This window comes from Clytia hemisphaerica, unplaced genomic scaffold (genome assembly GCF_902728285.1).
Source record: "Clytia hemisphaerica strain Z4C2 unplaced genomic scaffold, Clytia hemisphaerica genome assembly, whole genome shotgun sequence".
In the NCBI taxonomy this organism is placed as follows: Eukaryota; Metazoa; Cnidaria; class Hydrozoa; order Leptothecata; family Clytiidae; genus Clytia; species Clytia hemisphaerica.
This window is the reverse complement of record NW_027103977.1, coordinates 327,016-344,482: the sequence shown is the minus strand read 5'-3', so window position 1 is coordinate 344,482 and position 17,467 is coordinate 327,016. Positions and strand designations below refer to the sequence as shown.

Sequence of the window (17,467 nt, the reverse complement as noted above, 5' to 3'; positions counted from 1 at the left end):
ATGGAGAGCACCACGATGGAGATTGGCAGAGTAGTCAAGGACCCACGCCACAAGGCATAGGTGGTTTTAGACCCTGTCGAACTCATCAGGGAAAGAGTGATTTGTCATTTTAGTTTCATTGTCTTTTAACGAGCGTTGCACTCCTTCGGATGTTTTCGACGTACTTGCTCTATTGTCCTGAATCCGCCAGTGGGGATCTACAATGGGGCCCACTTTTTCAAATGAAAAGTATTCTTGCACTTTATACTTTATACTTTACAATATAGTTTCATTTCTGAGAAAAATCAGTTTGAAATAGGAACATTTTAAAGCATGTAACCAGCTGAAAATCGAAAATTTTTCCTATTGGCCCAAACCAAGGTATTTAAGGCCGGCATTAATTCCGCCACTGCGCCGCCTAATTTTCGATTTATGCCGATTTGGGCTATTTAAAGTGCCAAGATAGTGATCTTCTTAGCACTTGAATAACAATCTGTATTGTTTAGCGCCGAGCGCCGAATTGACGTTCCACTTTTTGATACGCTCTTCTGTTTGATAATATTGGAAGTCACCGTCAACAAGAAATGCTCATAAACGACGCTAGGAATATGAATCGTTGGAGGATACTATAGCGCTCCAGCGGAGAGACTTTAAAAAGTTATTGATTTGATATTGTGGCAAGTACAGTCTGGAAGGAAGCGAAAATAAAGTAATTTTCTTTTTATTTAGAAAATCAAATTAGAGAAAAAAAGTTTTGAAAAATTTGATGACGTGAAGGAAGTATCAAATCATTGAAAATAGCTCACCTGGTGATGATCAAGCAGCTTTAGCTTTGGCTAAGATTAAACCAAAAAGGTTCAGCGTATCTTTTTTTGGTGAATTTTCACAGTAAAACGCAACAATCTGTGAATACAGCGAAGTCTTTTTAACTCGAACCTCTATAACTCGAATGCCTCCTTAACTCGAGCAAATTTTAATGCCCCTTCAGTTAACAATGCCTTATAAACCTTACTCCATATCTCGAAATTTCGAGGGTGGGTGTTAACGGTGCAAATGGAGATTTTCATCGCGAAGTCACCTAGAGGGCTACGGTGAATCCTTTAAACACAGGGTTTAGGAGATGCCTCAGCTCAGACTATTCCTGGGTAGAAGTACACTCTGTCACAAAAGTTGTCCACTTTTTCTACTTTTCATTTTCTCAGAAGATTGCTAATTGTGTTATCTTCCTGAAAGACTTTTGAAAGACGTTCATTTGATGGATATATACATTATCTATACACATCTAGACATACACGTTTTTTTTTTTATAAGGAACACGTTTATAAGGAACTCGAGGCTGAAAATGGTTCAAAAAATAAGGAATTGTTAAGGAACTGCTCAGGCTGAGAATAAGTGGATTTGAAAATAATGTACCTTATTGGGACTAATTTGACCAAACTTTGATCTTTCAAGGGGCAAAAAGTTCAAAATTTCCTATGTAGTAAGGAACTCGATAAGGGACTTTGAGACTGAAATTCTCTGTAAAAATAAGGAACTCCAGGCTCAGAGCAAAGTTAAGGTTCCTTATAAAAAAAAAACGTGTATTTAATTTTCTGGTTCGGGTAGTTTCTTTCCAGTTCGGAAGAATCTTCTTGTTTGAGGCAGTGACAGAAACTTCTAGAACGTGTTGGAAAAAGCATTGCTGTCCATCAAATGCAGGAATCATCGCACTTTGCATTGTGGGTGAATGGGGTGACTATGTGCCGTAGTAACGAGTTCAGCTTCAGGTTTTTTTCTCTAAACAAGTATCCAATACAAACAACAATAAATTGATCAAAAAGTAATCCAATTGTGTCTGTATACGAGATGGCTGATTTTGGTAGCAAAGAAACTTTTGATCTCAAAAAGATCTTAAGAGGGTTCTCGATTGAAAAACTTAAAGAAGACGTTATTCTTCATCAAAGAGATTTTTGTTTCAAAAGTAGCTATCAAGGCCAGTCTTTCTTAACAAGATTAATTTTTAAGCCCTCAACAAGTCGTCTAGAGTGTTAGCTCAGTTTTCACTGACTTTTCAATAAGCTCTTATTCCAGCTTTTGAAGATCAAAAGATTTTCCTTCACGGTATAATCTCTCATATTGAATCTTCTACCGACTCGCTTAAACCTTTTTTTCAGCCTACAAGCTCTTCTCGATGTACCGTCGTCTTGTATAAGATTTCCAATTCCCCGCTAAGATTCCTTTGCCACTTTTTTACCAGAAAAAGACAAGAACACCGGGTAGTTGCAAAATAAGCTTCGGAAAGTTAGGCAGTTTCGTAAGTAAACATAAGATTTTCCGTATCTTTAGAAAAAAACTTACTCTAATCGCATGCCGGCTATCCCGGGAAAAATAGCGGAATCTTATCGTGGAAATGGGAACCTTATACAAGACGACTGTAATTTGCTGTTTCTGAAGACAACAAACTCGGCCTTAGTCCCTTAGTTCGCGTCCATCAGTAAAAAAGATTCAGAAAGTGGTGCAAGCGGTGCGAGATTGGAGGATATTTTATCAGATCGATCTTGTAGCCAAAACAACAATTTTTGATGACAGTATTGATGATCTAAGGATAGTGCTTCGGTATTTCACAACCCCCGTAAACCTCTACTGGTGACCTTGCATTCCAAAATCAAAACCACAGTCTTCGTAAGAATAGAAGTTTAATAAAGCATAGGTCATTGACTTCCAAGCCCGAAGGGCTAGACTCGAGACTCCTGCATGGGGAATGAAGCCACTAGATACAATCCGTCGCCATGACTGCAGCGCAATCTAGACGCGTTCTGAATGAGAAATAAGTGGCTTCACTTTTTCTTGCCTGTGAAAGGTTAGAGATTCTTTTTTAGCCCTTCGGGCTTCAAGCTCAATGGTGTAGGTATCAAACATCCTTAGAGCTGCAAGAATAATATTCAATAATTACTGACATTCCTGAAGTACGCATTCTTTTCCTAAGAAAAAGTTTTTATAAGCATAACACTTCAAGGCACAAGGACACTTTAAGAACATTTTAAGGCTTTTCGGGCTCTAAAACATGCTATTTCTAAAGAAATTACAGTAAAAATACTCACAAAATTCTGACAAAAAAACATTTTAAAGAACAAAAACTCACAGAACACACGAAGGCTCAAAATGAGTAGACGTAAAAAGGTGTATTAATATTCCAAAAGCATTGTTGTCTCTTATTACGACATTCCCTCAAATGACCACAAAATCAACAAACTGAGACTAAATATCAACACTCACCGAGAGCCTGGTTTACACTGACTGAAAAAGAAAGTGATTAAAACAGGATAAAGGAGGTATCAAAATGCTCCATTCATATATTATAGCAAATTGGAGCTTGCCATTGTTGTTTGAATTGATCTATAGACAAGTGTCACCAAATCAGAACCAGAAAGCTAATTTAACGCATACTTAGTGTGGACGCGAGTGGAAAGTTCTTACAGTCATTGGAATAAAAAAAGTAGAGAGCGCTAAAAGCTAGCTTCTCCTTTACAGAGGATATTACAGTATTGGGCGGTCTAGGTGTTTCCCGAACCGTTTTTGCTAAGGTTTATATTGCTTACCAGCTTGCAATACTGAAAAGTTTTTAACCAAGTGTGCATTAATCCAGCGTGAACCACAAGCAGGCAAGGTTAGTGCACACTCACCTCATCCACAGTGGAGTGAATAATACATAATACAGTCGAAATAAAAAAACACCGTTACACGAAATTTGTTCTAGTAGCAAGTTGATCTCTCTCAGTGGCGCCATCGAAGGCTAGGGGAAATTCGTCGTGATTTCTCTATCGATACTTAACCTCGCGAATATTTGGTATCCATTACACGCAGAAGAAGCATCGGATAAAAAGTGAACTTGAGAAGGTCTTGATGAAGTGTATCTCGTTAAAAAAAAAAAAAAAAACTTGATGAGGATTCAAGTATATCACACCTCCGTTTCACGTCTTCAAAAAAATACCGATTTTGTCAAACTCAAACGCAGTCACTCTTTCACGATTCTGATAGCACTCACATTGTATCAGGCCCTTTGACGTCGAGACTTTTTTTGAATCGAAGCCTCTGTTTTTTCATTTCTGTTAGATTGGCTCTATAGTATCCCTGATTTTGTTAAACTCGAACCCAGTCCCTTAGTTTGCAATGTTATTATTGTGATAGCGCTCACGAAAAGTATTGTATCACGTCCATCCAAAAATGGATACGAGATTGAGATTTGTTGAATGACTTTTGTAGGGGTTTTGAGATCAAGACTTTGTTGGGGGCCTTTGTTGAGTCATGAACGAAGTCTCTGTTCAACATTTCTGTCAAATTGACTCCACAACAATCCCCAAAGGTTTTCAAGATATACTCGAAGGCTTCAAATAAGTATTTTTTAAAGTCTTTCCTGAAATTTATTAAGGAATTGGATTTTCAAAAATTCAGACTAAATTCGAGTTTTTATGCGCCATGTTCGATGTTCCATGTTTAGATTTTTAATTTCGCATAGCGAAAGTATTACGATAGCCTTTCGCGGCGGCGGCGGTGTCATCGGAAAAAAAATTAGAAAACGAAAGTAGTTGAAACTTCTAGAACATTCTCGAAGATTCTAAAATATGAACTCACTCGCTAAAATAAAATTTAATGATTCCACTCCGCAAGTGCTTAGGTAGGTGGAACCAAGCATTCATAAACATTACTAGTTTTTTTAAATGGCGGATTCGATCATGCTGTCAGACTTGCTCTGGATTTTTGTATTTTTATCATGTTTTTGATGTTTTTAGAGTACTTAAAGAGGTTTATATTTCTTTACAATAGCATAGTATTTTATGTTTGTGTAGTTAGTAATGCACCAATAAAGTGATAGGAATCTTACAATTAGAGTTGCTCTTGAACATCACTACACACAACAACAATAATACAGACAACACAGACAGGTATGATCTTCATTTTTACAAGTAGAATTATTTGTTAATATTTGATTAAGTTGTGTTGTAAGACAGATTATCATTTACTAAGTATTCCACAGAAAAATTTATAGCAGGCTGACAGGGGGTGTCAATCTATAAGTGACAGAGAAGTTACCTTTTGCTAGCTAGGTAGGTGCGATGTGTTAATACTTGTCATTTTCCAGGCTCAATATCAATCGATGACTAATTGGTAACCAACCGATTGATTGGATTTAGATTGATTTCGATAATCAAGACTATTCTAACTGATATGTAATAGATTAGTTTTTTAATCGTTTGGACTCAATTGGCTGTCAATTGTGATCAATCGAACATCTTAAGAATAAATCGATGGAAAATGGATCACAAATACCTACAATTGATAGCCAATTGAGCTTCCTGTAAAATATTGATTATCGATTCTGTCTATCATGTATCAATTATTGAAATCAAACGATATCCAATCCATCGATTATTTATCGATTAGTCGTCGATTGGAAAAAGTTACCTTGATTGCTACGGTTGGCAAACGATATCATACTCCCAGGATGCAAGTGAAATTTTCCAATCCGCGGACGCTAGCCTAGACGGGGGCTCGGTTATTATCAGTTAGGGTTAGGGTTGGAGCTCGAGAGTCACAATATAAGGCCGAAGGCCTTCTTAGGGGCATTCATACCCTAAGATTTAACTTTGGATCCCGTAGCGCCGTAGGGATCCTTGTAGGGGCACCGGTAGGGTTGGGAGCTTTCTTAATTATGGTCTGTAAATTACACGCTATAAGTATCTGTGAATGACAGCTTTCTGCCGTGTCTCGTTGGCGCAAGCGGTTAAGCATTGGGATTGCAAACCAAGGTTGCTTGCATTTTGTGGTTCGAGCCGGGGTGGGAGACCTGTTTCACCGGTACGGGCAAATTTCAGAAAAATACTTAGAAAACAGTTAGAAACACTTGAGAAAGATAGAAAATCAGGATAGAAGACAGGAAAGTAGAAAATAGTGGGAAAATAAGAGACGATGCATCCTGGAGTATGATATCATTTGCCAACCGACTGCTATGCAGGCGTCAAAGTTTAGGATTCCCACTCAAAGCGGTTCACTTGGAAAGTGTACGAGCCTTCACCCGGTCAACCCAAATGGATGTGAGGGAAAACGGCAAGACTGTTGTTGAAGTCTATATCAAAATCTTGCTGTAAAATTTGTATCAACTTTGATTGAATACTGTATATACAATGGATTTGAGTTTTGATTGATCAGATATAACTCAAAGACAAACTTTTTTATACAGTGCCAGGCTCCCACTCAAAACAATTGATTTATTTTCTATCGATGGGTTCTGGTACCGTAAGTTGGTCTAATGTCGACATCCCTCTTCTAATTCCGACACCCTTCTTTAGAGATAGGAATAATTGGAAGGTTGGGATCACTTATAGACAAAAGGTATTATTAATATATTATAATATTATTCTTCTCTGATCGCTAAGCAAAGAAAAATAGTTTCCATCAGCGATTCTGACCTTCCAATTATTCCTATCTTTAAAGAAGGATGTTGAAATTAGAAGGGGGGTGTTGACATTAGACCAACGTACAGTAATTGATAGGTATTCGATGATTTTATGCTATCATTCAAATCCAATTAATGATCAATACTCAAAATTTTCTAATGGGCTTCATTACCTATCGAATATTGGAACAAATTGATTGGTTATTCATCAAAAAAAAGAAATGGAAGTCAATCAAATTTGATCGACCTGCTCCAAAATCGATTTCCTACTAGTCAATCAATAAATTCTCAAAAAATATGTAACTCCACGTCTCAATGATATGGATGCAAGGCAAGTAACAGCAGTAACAAAGTAGCAGTAGCTTTAAGGTAAAACATTTTTGCAGAAAAAAAATTGGCCTTAAAAATTTAAATTAATTTCCATCAAATTTAAAATATTTATGTAATTTTCCAAATTTGTGCTTTTCGAGCCTTGAAACAGTTATTTTTGATTTATCTACAATCCTACAAGGTGTAAACATTTTAATATTTTTGTAACTAGTCAAAGATATTGGTATGATATTGAAATGTAACTTGGCCACACTGGGACAGTTCACATTTGGGTGACAATATAGCTCTAGCCCCGTTCTATTTATTGCATTATTTTAATGGTGAAGGTGTGTGGGGGGGGGTACTTAGGCATAAATAGTTATATACCAGGTATAAGAAGATACTAAGGTTCTGTTTTTGACCTTCCCAAGTCTCGGAATTATTTAAGGTACGAAACTTGAAAAGTCAAAAGAATCTCTAGAAGGTTAGAACATTTTTTGAAAATGTGCTCTAAGAGTCACTTTTTCGCCTTGTCTCTGTAAGGGTAACTTTATTCTCTGTTAGAGGTTCCGATTGACATTCTTCAACCCTTGTATTCCCCAGTCGTTTAATATGATTATTTCATTTATGAATAATAGTAGAGGCCACTATGTCTTCCCGTGTGCAGCAGCTTGTTGATATCTTCATTTTTTTCCTGTCGAAGGTTGGAGCTTGGGAGTACGCCCAGTCAGCACATTGTTGCAGGCAAAATTTAAAAATATCAATTTTGGCTAATACACTTCTTAAAAAGGATTTTCTGACTTTTCGTAATAATATTTTATGTTCACCACTGGAAGGTATTCTTTCCAAAAAAAAATTGAATTTTGACAAATTTTTATTTTTCGATGACGTCATTTTGCCTTATTTCCTTAATATCTCATGATATATTCATTTTCAGATATAGGTTGAGATCGTTTTCTTTATCAGTTTTTCATGCTCTTTCGAATGGAACAAAATTTTTTTCAATTTTGACGACTTTTTACTTTGGTTGCCATAGTAACCAATGACGTTAGTTTCCATGGCAGGGGGTGGTCCCACCCGGCCCCACCTCTCAAATTTTGATCTTCTACATTCAAGAAACAATATTCAATCATAAAATCCCTTTGCACAAGCTGCTGCACACGAGAAGCTTTTTCGCGACATAGTGGCCCCCACTATAATCAAATACTTTGCGAAATTTTCGACTCTGAGTCGTCTTGTTTTTGCTTGTCTTCGATGAGGATCGATTACAACAGAAAGCTGAAAAACAAATAAAAAGGAAATCGATACAATATTTCCTTCATTTTTCTGACGATGTGTTCAATCGCATTCTCTCAAATATAAACCAATGTATCAAACCTTGATTTGGAAAGAAAAGTCCGAGTGGAGAATATTTAAACTGGTATAAATTTCATCTTTGGTAGGTAACTTATGGCAAAATAGTGCGAGAGATTTTTGGAGAAATGAAACCATCAAGTTCTCAGGCCTGATAATTAGGACCCCTTAGACAATGTTTTTGTTGTTTGAGGTTGAGGTCGAGGTTGTTTGGTCATTATTGACCAAAAAGATTGACCAACTTCATTTTTAACTCAAAGAATATATTTTGCAATGAGCATATAGAACAAAAATGATATAAGGTACACCCATGTGTCTCAGACCCGATGGGACCCCAGCCCCACTGGAAAAATACCCTGAAATTTCAATCCCACTGGGAAATTGACTTTAAATTCATCCCCGCTCGAAATTCAATGTTTAGAAATTGCACTCAAAAACCACAACCCCGCTGACTTTTTAATATTTGGACAATAGAAATTACTACCCCCATTGAAATTTTTATCCCCAGAGGAAAAAAGTTCCACCGGGACTGTGAGACAGGGGTGTTAACTAAGGGGAAGAATTTGAATTTCAAACACTAGAACAGAATAAGAACAATTTGGAGGCTTAAATCAAAGTTCCATGAATATTAAATCAGTCGAGATTTGTCTTTTGTTCTTATAAAGGCAAAGTGTACCGATATTTAAAAACAAAATCATTAAGAGTCTTTCGACCACAAATGACATTTGAAATCACCTAATGCCAAAAGTTTCACTTTCTCAGAAAACGAATTTTCAAACTTCAGAAAATATATTTCCAGCGATACAGATATAAGAGAAAGAATATTTTTGCCCCATTTTTATCAAAAACCTCTCATCTATCTACTGTATTTTAATTTTAAAATGACGTCATCTCAAATATGTCGCTCAGTGGGATGCTACTTAGTAAAAATGTTTGAAGGGAGAGAAATTTCGTGTTTTGATTCATCTGTTTCATTGAGTTTATCTTTTTAATTTTGAGAAAACGTAAATATTCGAAAAACAACAAAAGAAATATTACTATTGAAAAATAAATCAAAGAAATTATAATACTAAAAAATGAAAGAACACAAAATATTGCTAATTAAGAGAGAAAATAAATGAAAATATTTTGATGAAAAATTAAGGCGAAACGAAAACGACAAATAGAAAGATTTTTTGATTTCTTTTTCAAAGAACGAAAGAAATTCTTTGATATGGCTCAAATTCTGATAGGAATAATCCCAAATTTTGAAAAACGCAATAACAATGTATTCAAGACCAAAAGAAAAGCTGATTTCAAAATCTCAATAAATTCTGATCAAAACTGTCTTCAAGGAAGAATAAGATACATAACAATATTATTTAAAAATCTTGGATAAAAATTTGATAATTTATTTCTGTAACGGAACAAAAGACTTGGAATTATTTTAAGAAAATTTGAATTCATTTATGAATTGGATTTCTCGGATTATTAACATTTCTGGACCAATGAAATGGCGGTAAAAATCTTTCAAAAAACAAACAAAAACGATATGAAAATGGAACGAAAAAAAATCCAAAGAAAAAAAGAAAAGAAAATCGTTTGGAAATAAAAACACACAAAAAACATTTCATTTAAGCAACAAAAACACAAACTTATAGCTACTAAATATTTCAAAATAACAAAGTTCTAAAGTTTATTATCTCGTTACGAGAAAGTATTATAGGATAATAGCAATATTATATACACTATCTTTTCATAATTTAAATAACCACGCCCTAAAATGATATTACAGTGAAATCCCTCTCCAGCGAACAGCTAATGTTTTTGTCCGGAGCTGTCCGAAAATGTCCGCTTTTGAGAGATTCCACTGCAAGCAGGGCTTAGGGTAAGAATATTGGGTTTTACATTTTTAAAGGCATCTAGCCTTCACATATAAGATATAAAAACAGAAAGAAATTTCTTGATTTTCTATTTTCGAGGTCAGGAAAATGAACTAGGTACTACAATAATATAATATTACAATATAATAAGTATGAACAGTAAATGCTTATCGTAATAACACTGGCCGACTGCCGAGTTGTAAAAACGTTGCAGCAGCTCAGCAGCGCTTTGTTTAAAAATCCTTTTTAATCTCTTATCTATACCAACAAACAAACCAAGACAAAAAAATTCATTTCTTCATCATCGCAAAAAAATCAAGAAATTAAGTATAAAACACCAAGAAAGAAGCTAAATTTTTGATGAGTCAGCATATTTGTAATGTTTAAGATTCAGTAAAATCACAAAAGAATTTCTCATACTTTAAACCTCCGAATTTGATCAAATTTGAAAATCCCGAAAAAAATTTCTTGGTGCTTTCCAAATGAACAGTAAAACAACTAACAGAAAAAATATTATAATATAATTCCTTATAATAACAATAATTAGATTTTTTAGAAATTCCTGGGACATTTCTAAAAAAAACAACAAAAAACATGAAAATTCTAAAAAATAATTCTTTACCTCCCGTTAACCCACCAGAACCCACTGCTCTCTCTCCCCCTGTATCTATGGTAACGAAACGACCCTCTTTTATTATCCTGCTTTTTATATAAACTAAATAAAAATTCCCAAGTCTTCCATTCACAAATATATATACACAAAATTTCTCTCTTCTGGAAAAATTAAAAAACAACGGAAAAGCAAGCAAACAAAAAAAGCAGAATCTCACCATCGTTCCGACCATCCACCCAACAGGTGCCCATTTACGCCACAGGCATATTTTGTTGAGATTTTGGGCGTTTGAAGGAAACTTGAAGAGGCTTTCCACGCTCCAAACAGTAACCATTCAAATGTAAGATTGACATCGTTGCGTCTTCGTAATGAGCCATATTGACAAAGCCGAATCCTTTGCATTTCTTAGTGTTATCATCGTAGACAACGCGAGTGGACAAAATCGCTCCGTATTTGGAGAAGAGCTGGAATAAGGTAAGATCATTGGCGTCTGACGGCAGATTGTAAACAAACACACACCATGAAGATGTTTGGATGCCATTCAAAGCGGTCACCGAGTTGGACGGACTGATAGCTAAGTTTCCACGCAAGATCGACGAGTTAGGAGACAGGGGTGAAGCGAGCGGAGAGGTTCCTAGTGAAGCTGCCGCAGCGGTCGAGGTAGCTGCCATGGGAGAGAGTTGAGAGAGACCAACTGCTTGTCTAAGAAGGGCGGATCCAGCCAGCCCTTTAGCTTGTGCCAAGATATCGAGGTAGGGTTGAATCTTTTGTGAAGGAGGGTTAGCGAACTTCACTGTGAGTGGTTTGACCGCACCATTCATCTCAGGAATACGGTTATTGAGGCCGGAAATGGCTGCTTCCGCATCAATACGTTTATCAAATCGAACAAACCCTACACCACGTGATTGGCCATTTTCTTCGTACAGAACTTTTGCCGTGATGATGGCTCCATAGCGAGCGAATAGGACGCGTAATTCTTGTTCGCTACAAGTGAGAGGTAAACCACTGACGTACAAATTGGCGTTCTTGATCTCGTTGGACGATGGCCGCGCGATCGAAACTTTGATAGTTTTATTGGTTAGTTTCATCCCTTGAAGAGATTCCATGGCTTTTTTGGCGTCATTGGGAAGTTCATATTTGACGAATGCGTAACCGAGGGAAGCACGTGTGACCTGATGAAAGAATGGGCAAATGGGGAATTATTTTCGATGTCTTGCACGAGGGAAATTCGAAACAAAGTAAAAACCGAAAAACATGGCGAGAACTTGATATGAAAATCTCATTTAAAGGCAAGATAGAAAGAAAGGTAGAATAGAACAGGCTTGTGACCGTAAAAAGAGTTATCGCTACCAAGAAAGACCCTTCTAATCTAACATCCTTTCTACATTTGTTATTAGCAGAATAATCCAACGAGACAGGGAATAAAAACATAAGAAAACATAAAATATAGTAAGAACAAACTATATAAGAACATAAGCTCCGATAACTAAAATATTAAGAACAAGTTAAGAACATTTTTAGGCTTAAATCTGAAAAGGTTTAAGAACATCTGAAGGCTTCAAAGATTGTGGATGTTCTTGTAAAAAAACGTGTATAGGGATTGTGATGTTTTGATATGGAAAGCAAAGCCAAGCTGTGACAAAATGAAAACTCGTCGTTAGCATTTTCACTGTCATCAAAAAGTTGCTTATGAAATCAAAACAAAAATTTTGTCTGTTAATTATGAGGGTTGGAAGGTACTCATTAGGAAAGCAAATAGGTATCAAATTGTTTCAGTAATTAAAAGAAATTGAACTCGTGGTCGAAAATGACTGACCAATTAACAACACATGACTATTGAGATAAATATCTTTTGAATAATTTCAATTTATTTTGTGTGATTAGAAAATGATACTACAACAACAAGTTGTGTAAGATTCAGTGGTGTCTCCATAACTCCAACACCCACGGGGAACAAATTGTCGAGTTGTAGAGGTTCGAGCTAAAGAGACTCCATTGTACTATTTTTCGAAAATTTTAGGGTTAATTCCTTCTCGAATGTTGTGAAAATAACTGTTCATTCTGTTAAAGTTTCAGATCAAATCTTAAACCAGGCTCAAGACTGTATGAGAAATTCATTCTGAGCCCTTACATTTTCTATCCACAGAAAAAAAATCTCACAGTAAAGACAATCGGGATTAAAAGAAAGCCTCACTCAAGCCTTCAGACTTTCACTAGCTCCCGATGACATTTTCTCAGCTTAAAGACACGATTTGAAGAGTAAGCGTTTGAAGTGTGACATAGCAAAAAAAGATTAGAAGTCGAGATAAAGTAATCGTTACTCTCAGATTAAAAAGTCGTTTCACTAAAAAGGTCAAAAGTGGTATCATTTTTTATGGATGCACCTTTTTTATAAGAACAAAATTTATAAGAATAAAAGGCTTCTAACGCCAAAATATTAAGAACATGTTAAGAACATTTGAAAGCTTTGAGGATTTTAAAGACCCAATTTTATGGTATATTGCACAAAAACACTCACGAAAGAGTAAAATTAAGAATATTTTGAGGCTTAAAACTAAAAAAGTTGAGGACGTCCCCAAGCTTCAGAGATTTTTCTTACAAAAAATGTATAATTGTCTATCGTTATTTTGTATTTTCGAATAAAGTATTTTCAAGATCCTCAAAAAATTTTGAGATTAAGTGTTTAGAGCTGGCATTTCTAAACGGAGAGGAGAACAAAATTGTAACAAATTCGTATAAAAAGGATAAGAGTAACACAAGACAAAAAAACATCATTAGATTTTTGACAACAAGCATTTCTTGCTGACAGACATGGAGGTGTCAAGTTATGATTCTCAAACACATTACAAAGAAAAATAGAAAGATCGATGTCACCACGTCTGGCGAATATGAAGTTTTTAAGAAGCTTCAATGTGATGGGTTAAAAATCTCTTCTTTGGAATAAAATTTTTTAGTGATCACTCAAATAACCTGAATAAGCCTTAAAATATTACTCTATAACCCGCCATCCTTTACAATAAATTTTTATAAGCACATCCAAAATCTTCGAGGCCTCTGAATGTATTTAACTTTTTGAGTTAAAAGCATGAAAATTTACTTTTCAATATGCTTATTTTTACGAATTGAGTAACTTTTGTTTCCAATCTTGTGGCCATTGAAGCCTCTTGTTCTTATATAGTTTGTTCTTATAGAAACATTGTATGCTGTAAGTTGTTATTGCTTCTTATTTCAGAAATACCTTTCCAGATTAAGTCATCAAATTTTTATCCAATCAGAAATCATCTTGTCAAAACTTTCAAATCCCCTCAAGTGAGAATAATTGATAAACTTCTTTTTAGTTTGTATTTATAAAAGCTGTCTGGATGTAGGCTTCTTAAAAAAATAAACTTTTTGAAGTGGGATTGCTCAAGGGTTTGTTTTGAGTGAGGTATTCTTTCCTTTCATTCACTTAAAGTTTTTATTTTGGTTCAATCAAAACAAACTGTTGACACTCAGTTTAATCTGAATGGAAAAGCAAATATACTAAATCAGTCATCGTGCCATTAAAAATTTTCCCTGTCATGTAGAAAAAAGTTCTCCTCAAAAAGTTTCTAGTGTTTTGGCATCAAAGGTTGCTTTTGCTGTGTGGGCTTTTAATAATGAGGTTTTTCTCATTAAAATGAAGAGTATCTCTTAGCCTTCCCTTTCTTCCTAAATGGCTGACAAAAAAGACAACTATAAAGAATTATTATTTAGAGTACTTTTAGTCTCACTTTGGCGTTTCAAAAATCTAAATTGGACAATACATGCCAGATGCCAAGGGAAACCCCAAAGTGTAAAATTCTTCTAATTTGTCAAGTAAGGCATAAAAAGAAATTGCCTTTTTGGCAAATCATTTTCAGCCAATCAACAGTTCAAATTGTCTCAAAGAAGGAGACACTAAAGGAAATGCGACAGAAACGTTTCAAAAAACACTTTCTCTATTGGCTTTACGTCAGAGGAAATTATAAATTTAATGTTCCTTCTTTTTAAAGAAAATTTGTCAGTGTAATTAATTCCATCACCGAATTGAATAAAACAGAAAAAAATTGAGACAAAAGCCAAAACCTCGTAAATCAAATTTACCCTTCAAAAGAATAGAAACGAAAAAAAATTCTTTCAAAAGAAAAGCGGATGGCGCGAGAGAGAATTTTTTTTCATCTTGAAAAGAATTTTCATTACAATGGCTTCTTTCGAATCTTTTTGTGGGCAGGAACCCAAAATGGCGGAAAAAAACAAATAGAGAAAAAAGCATGCCCAAACATTTTCGGCAAGACGAAACTTTTTCTTTCTGTCTCTTTAAACTTTTTAAAGTGATGCATTTTTAATAGCGATCAAACAAACAGACATAAATTACACAAAACTTACTGTTTCTCTAACTTTTTTTACAACTTTATGTTTTCAAAGGAAACTCTTGAAAAATTACGATTTTTTATGAATGAATCGCGGATTTCCCATGTGACGCTTGTTAAAGAAGTTCTCGCTTTTTTGTTTTGAAAGAATTATAGTATCACTACGATGTTATAATTGTCTTGTCTTGAGACTTTAGATTATAAGAAAAGGTCGACCTTGCAGATTAATTTTCAACAAAACCAAAAAAAACACGAAATACATGTGTAAAGAGAGAAACATGCAAAACAGACAGAAAAACAACAAAATAGAATGGAGGTTTATACCTTATCACGAATGAGTTTGCATGATTCCAAGGGTCCAACGGATGAAAACAAAGTTCGAAGTTCTTCCTCGGTCATTTCCTTAAGGAAAAAGAAGAGATAAAAAATTAAACTTTAAGTACGAAGAGCCAAGAACTACTGATATTCACTCGTTAAAAGACTTAAAAATATTGCCTCGAAAAACCGAATATTGTGTGTTAAGATCTACTTTGAAAAAGCATCGAAACATACTCAAAAAAACTAGCGGAAAATGGAATGGAAGAAAAAATACCTGAGGGAGATAATTGATGATAAGATTTGTAGCGTTGTCTTCATCGAAAGGCTCGACTTCAACGAGTTCGGCAGGCTTTGGAGGCTCCATTTGAGCATGGTTTGCATAACCGTTCATTGCTAAATGTCCATTCATAGCATTCATGTTTCCATTCAAAAGGTGATGGTGTCCGTTCATTAGATGTACAGTTGTCATGCTGTGTTAAAATTCACGTGTTGCGATAAATAATATAAATACCAATAAGTTAAAAATTGTAGTTTTTTCTCTGGTTAAAAATCTTGTGTACAGTGTTGTTTTCTTCGTGATAAATAGTCTTCTTTTTTCAAAAAATCAATCAAACCCAAACCAAGCCTTATACAACGAAAAAGAACGTAAAAGTTTAAACAAAACTATGATGCTCCCTTCTCACATAAGTTTTTCATAAAGTGAACCTTTGAAAATCGCTCCTACATTTAAATTCGTGAAATTTCTCTTCCATGATTTGTTCGTACCAATAAACAATAGAATAATATTCTGTAACAATTTTGATTGGCTTATACTTTCTAATGACCGTCTCTCATTGGTTAAAAATACGTTTCTATTAACAACAAGAGACATCTGGTTTTACTCTGCTCATGTCATCTGTCACACATGACTCGCATAATGGGTTTTCCCCGAAAACAAAAGAACAAAATATGTCAGATGTTATAAACAGAATAGCAATTTCAACCTGGTTTTTTCTAACAAACAGAAGATAAAAATTTGCAAGCTTCTCAAAAAACATGAAATTTGTCGTTTTTTCTCATAGAGTAATCTGAGAATTTGTTAATAGGATAAGGTATCAATTTAGAGTGAAAATTCCTTAAAAAGTATCATCGTACTAATGCAAGAAAAAAGTGATACTTCAATATTTTCTGAGCATGTAGAAACCACGTTCCAGATATCCCTTTTGTTTTTTAAATAAAAGACCACGCAAACAAAAGCGAGAGAGTGAGAGGGAAAAATATTAAAAATATGCTCTTCTATTTTTCATCACAAAATTACTACCGCAATAGATAGATTAATTATTCAAACAAGATTTTGCTTCACAAAAGAAAATGGGGAAAAAGTGAAAAGAGAATAAATTGTAGGCCATCTGCCAACCCCTAGTGTTGTCGAATAAAAAATTAAGTACAAAAACACCTTTTGAATGAGATTTGGGTTCGATGAAAACACTCGTCGCTCCATTTTTCTGAAAGGAATTTTCTAGCCTTCAATTTACAAAAGAAAATATATACTAGAAGAGCTTTTGCTTTTTTCTTTTTAACTGTTTTTAAAAGAAAAGGCGACTTATCCTTTGCCAGCCTTCTCACTTCATTCAGTTTGGAACCTCAAAGCTTAATTCTTTTTCATAGCGTTTCATGAGAAAGTTCACCTTCAGAAAATAAGTATTAAAAGTTAATCGATTTGAAAATGTCTCCCCGAACTAACCCCATCAACAGCACACCGTCATATCAACGCCAGCTTGAGATACGAGATTGTCATGCTGTCTCTACCCCTGTCTCCCCCTTCATAAAGAAAAATGAAAACAAAACAGGCTTGGCTTTTGTGACAAAAATATTCATACTTACAAAGGGACCACTTGACCGATCACATAATTAATTTTCTTCTGTCTACATTTTTTTCTTTTTTTCTTTCCGACTCAAAACAAAAGGTTTTCCTCATTATTCGAATTGTTTATCCAATTAGAACACGCCATCGACAAGCTATTGCGTAATAACAAAAAATTGCCCAACGATGCCCAAAGTGTTTGGGTTTTCCCCTGATTGTCAACGGTCAAAATGAAAAGGGCGCGAAAATAGAATCTTTGATGCTCGTCCTTTTTTCTGTCAGGGCTCTTATTTATTACCCAATCTTTAGCAAAAAGGGTTTCAATATAGGAAGTATATCTATAGAGGTCCGTGATTCAGACTAGACTTATTTAGTTCTGGCGAAAGG

General features: G+C 35.0%; 1 protein-coding gene across 1 annotated transcript; it reads right to left on the bottom strand.

Moving 5' to 3' along the window:
• Positions 1-10,120: 10,120 nt before the first annotated feature.
• Positions 10,121-15,955, bottom strand: LOC136810831 (ELAV-like protein 3). Its single transcript, XM_067067418.1, has 3 exons — positions 15,512-15,955; positions 15,244-15,321; positions 10,121-11,721 (listed from the first exon to the last, which is right to left on the bottom strand). The coding sequence occupies exons 1-3, from the start codon at positions 15,704-15,706 to the stop codon at positions 10,801-10,803; spliced, it is 1,194 nt and encodes a 397-aa protein (XP_066923519.1). The 5' UTR covers positions 15,707-15,955; the 3' UTR covers positions 10,121-10,800.
• Between the last annotated feature and the right edge of the window lie 1,512 nt (positions 15,956-17,467).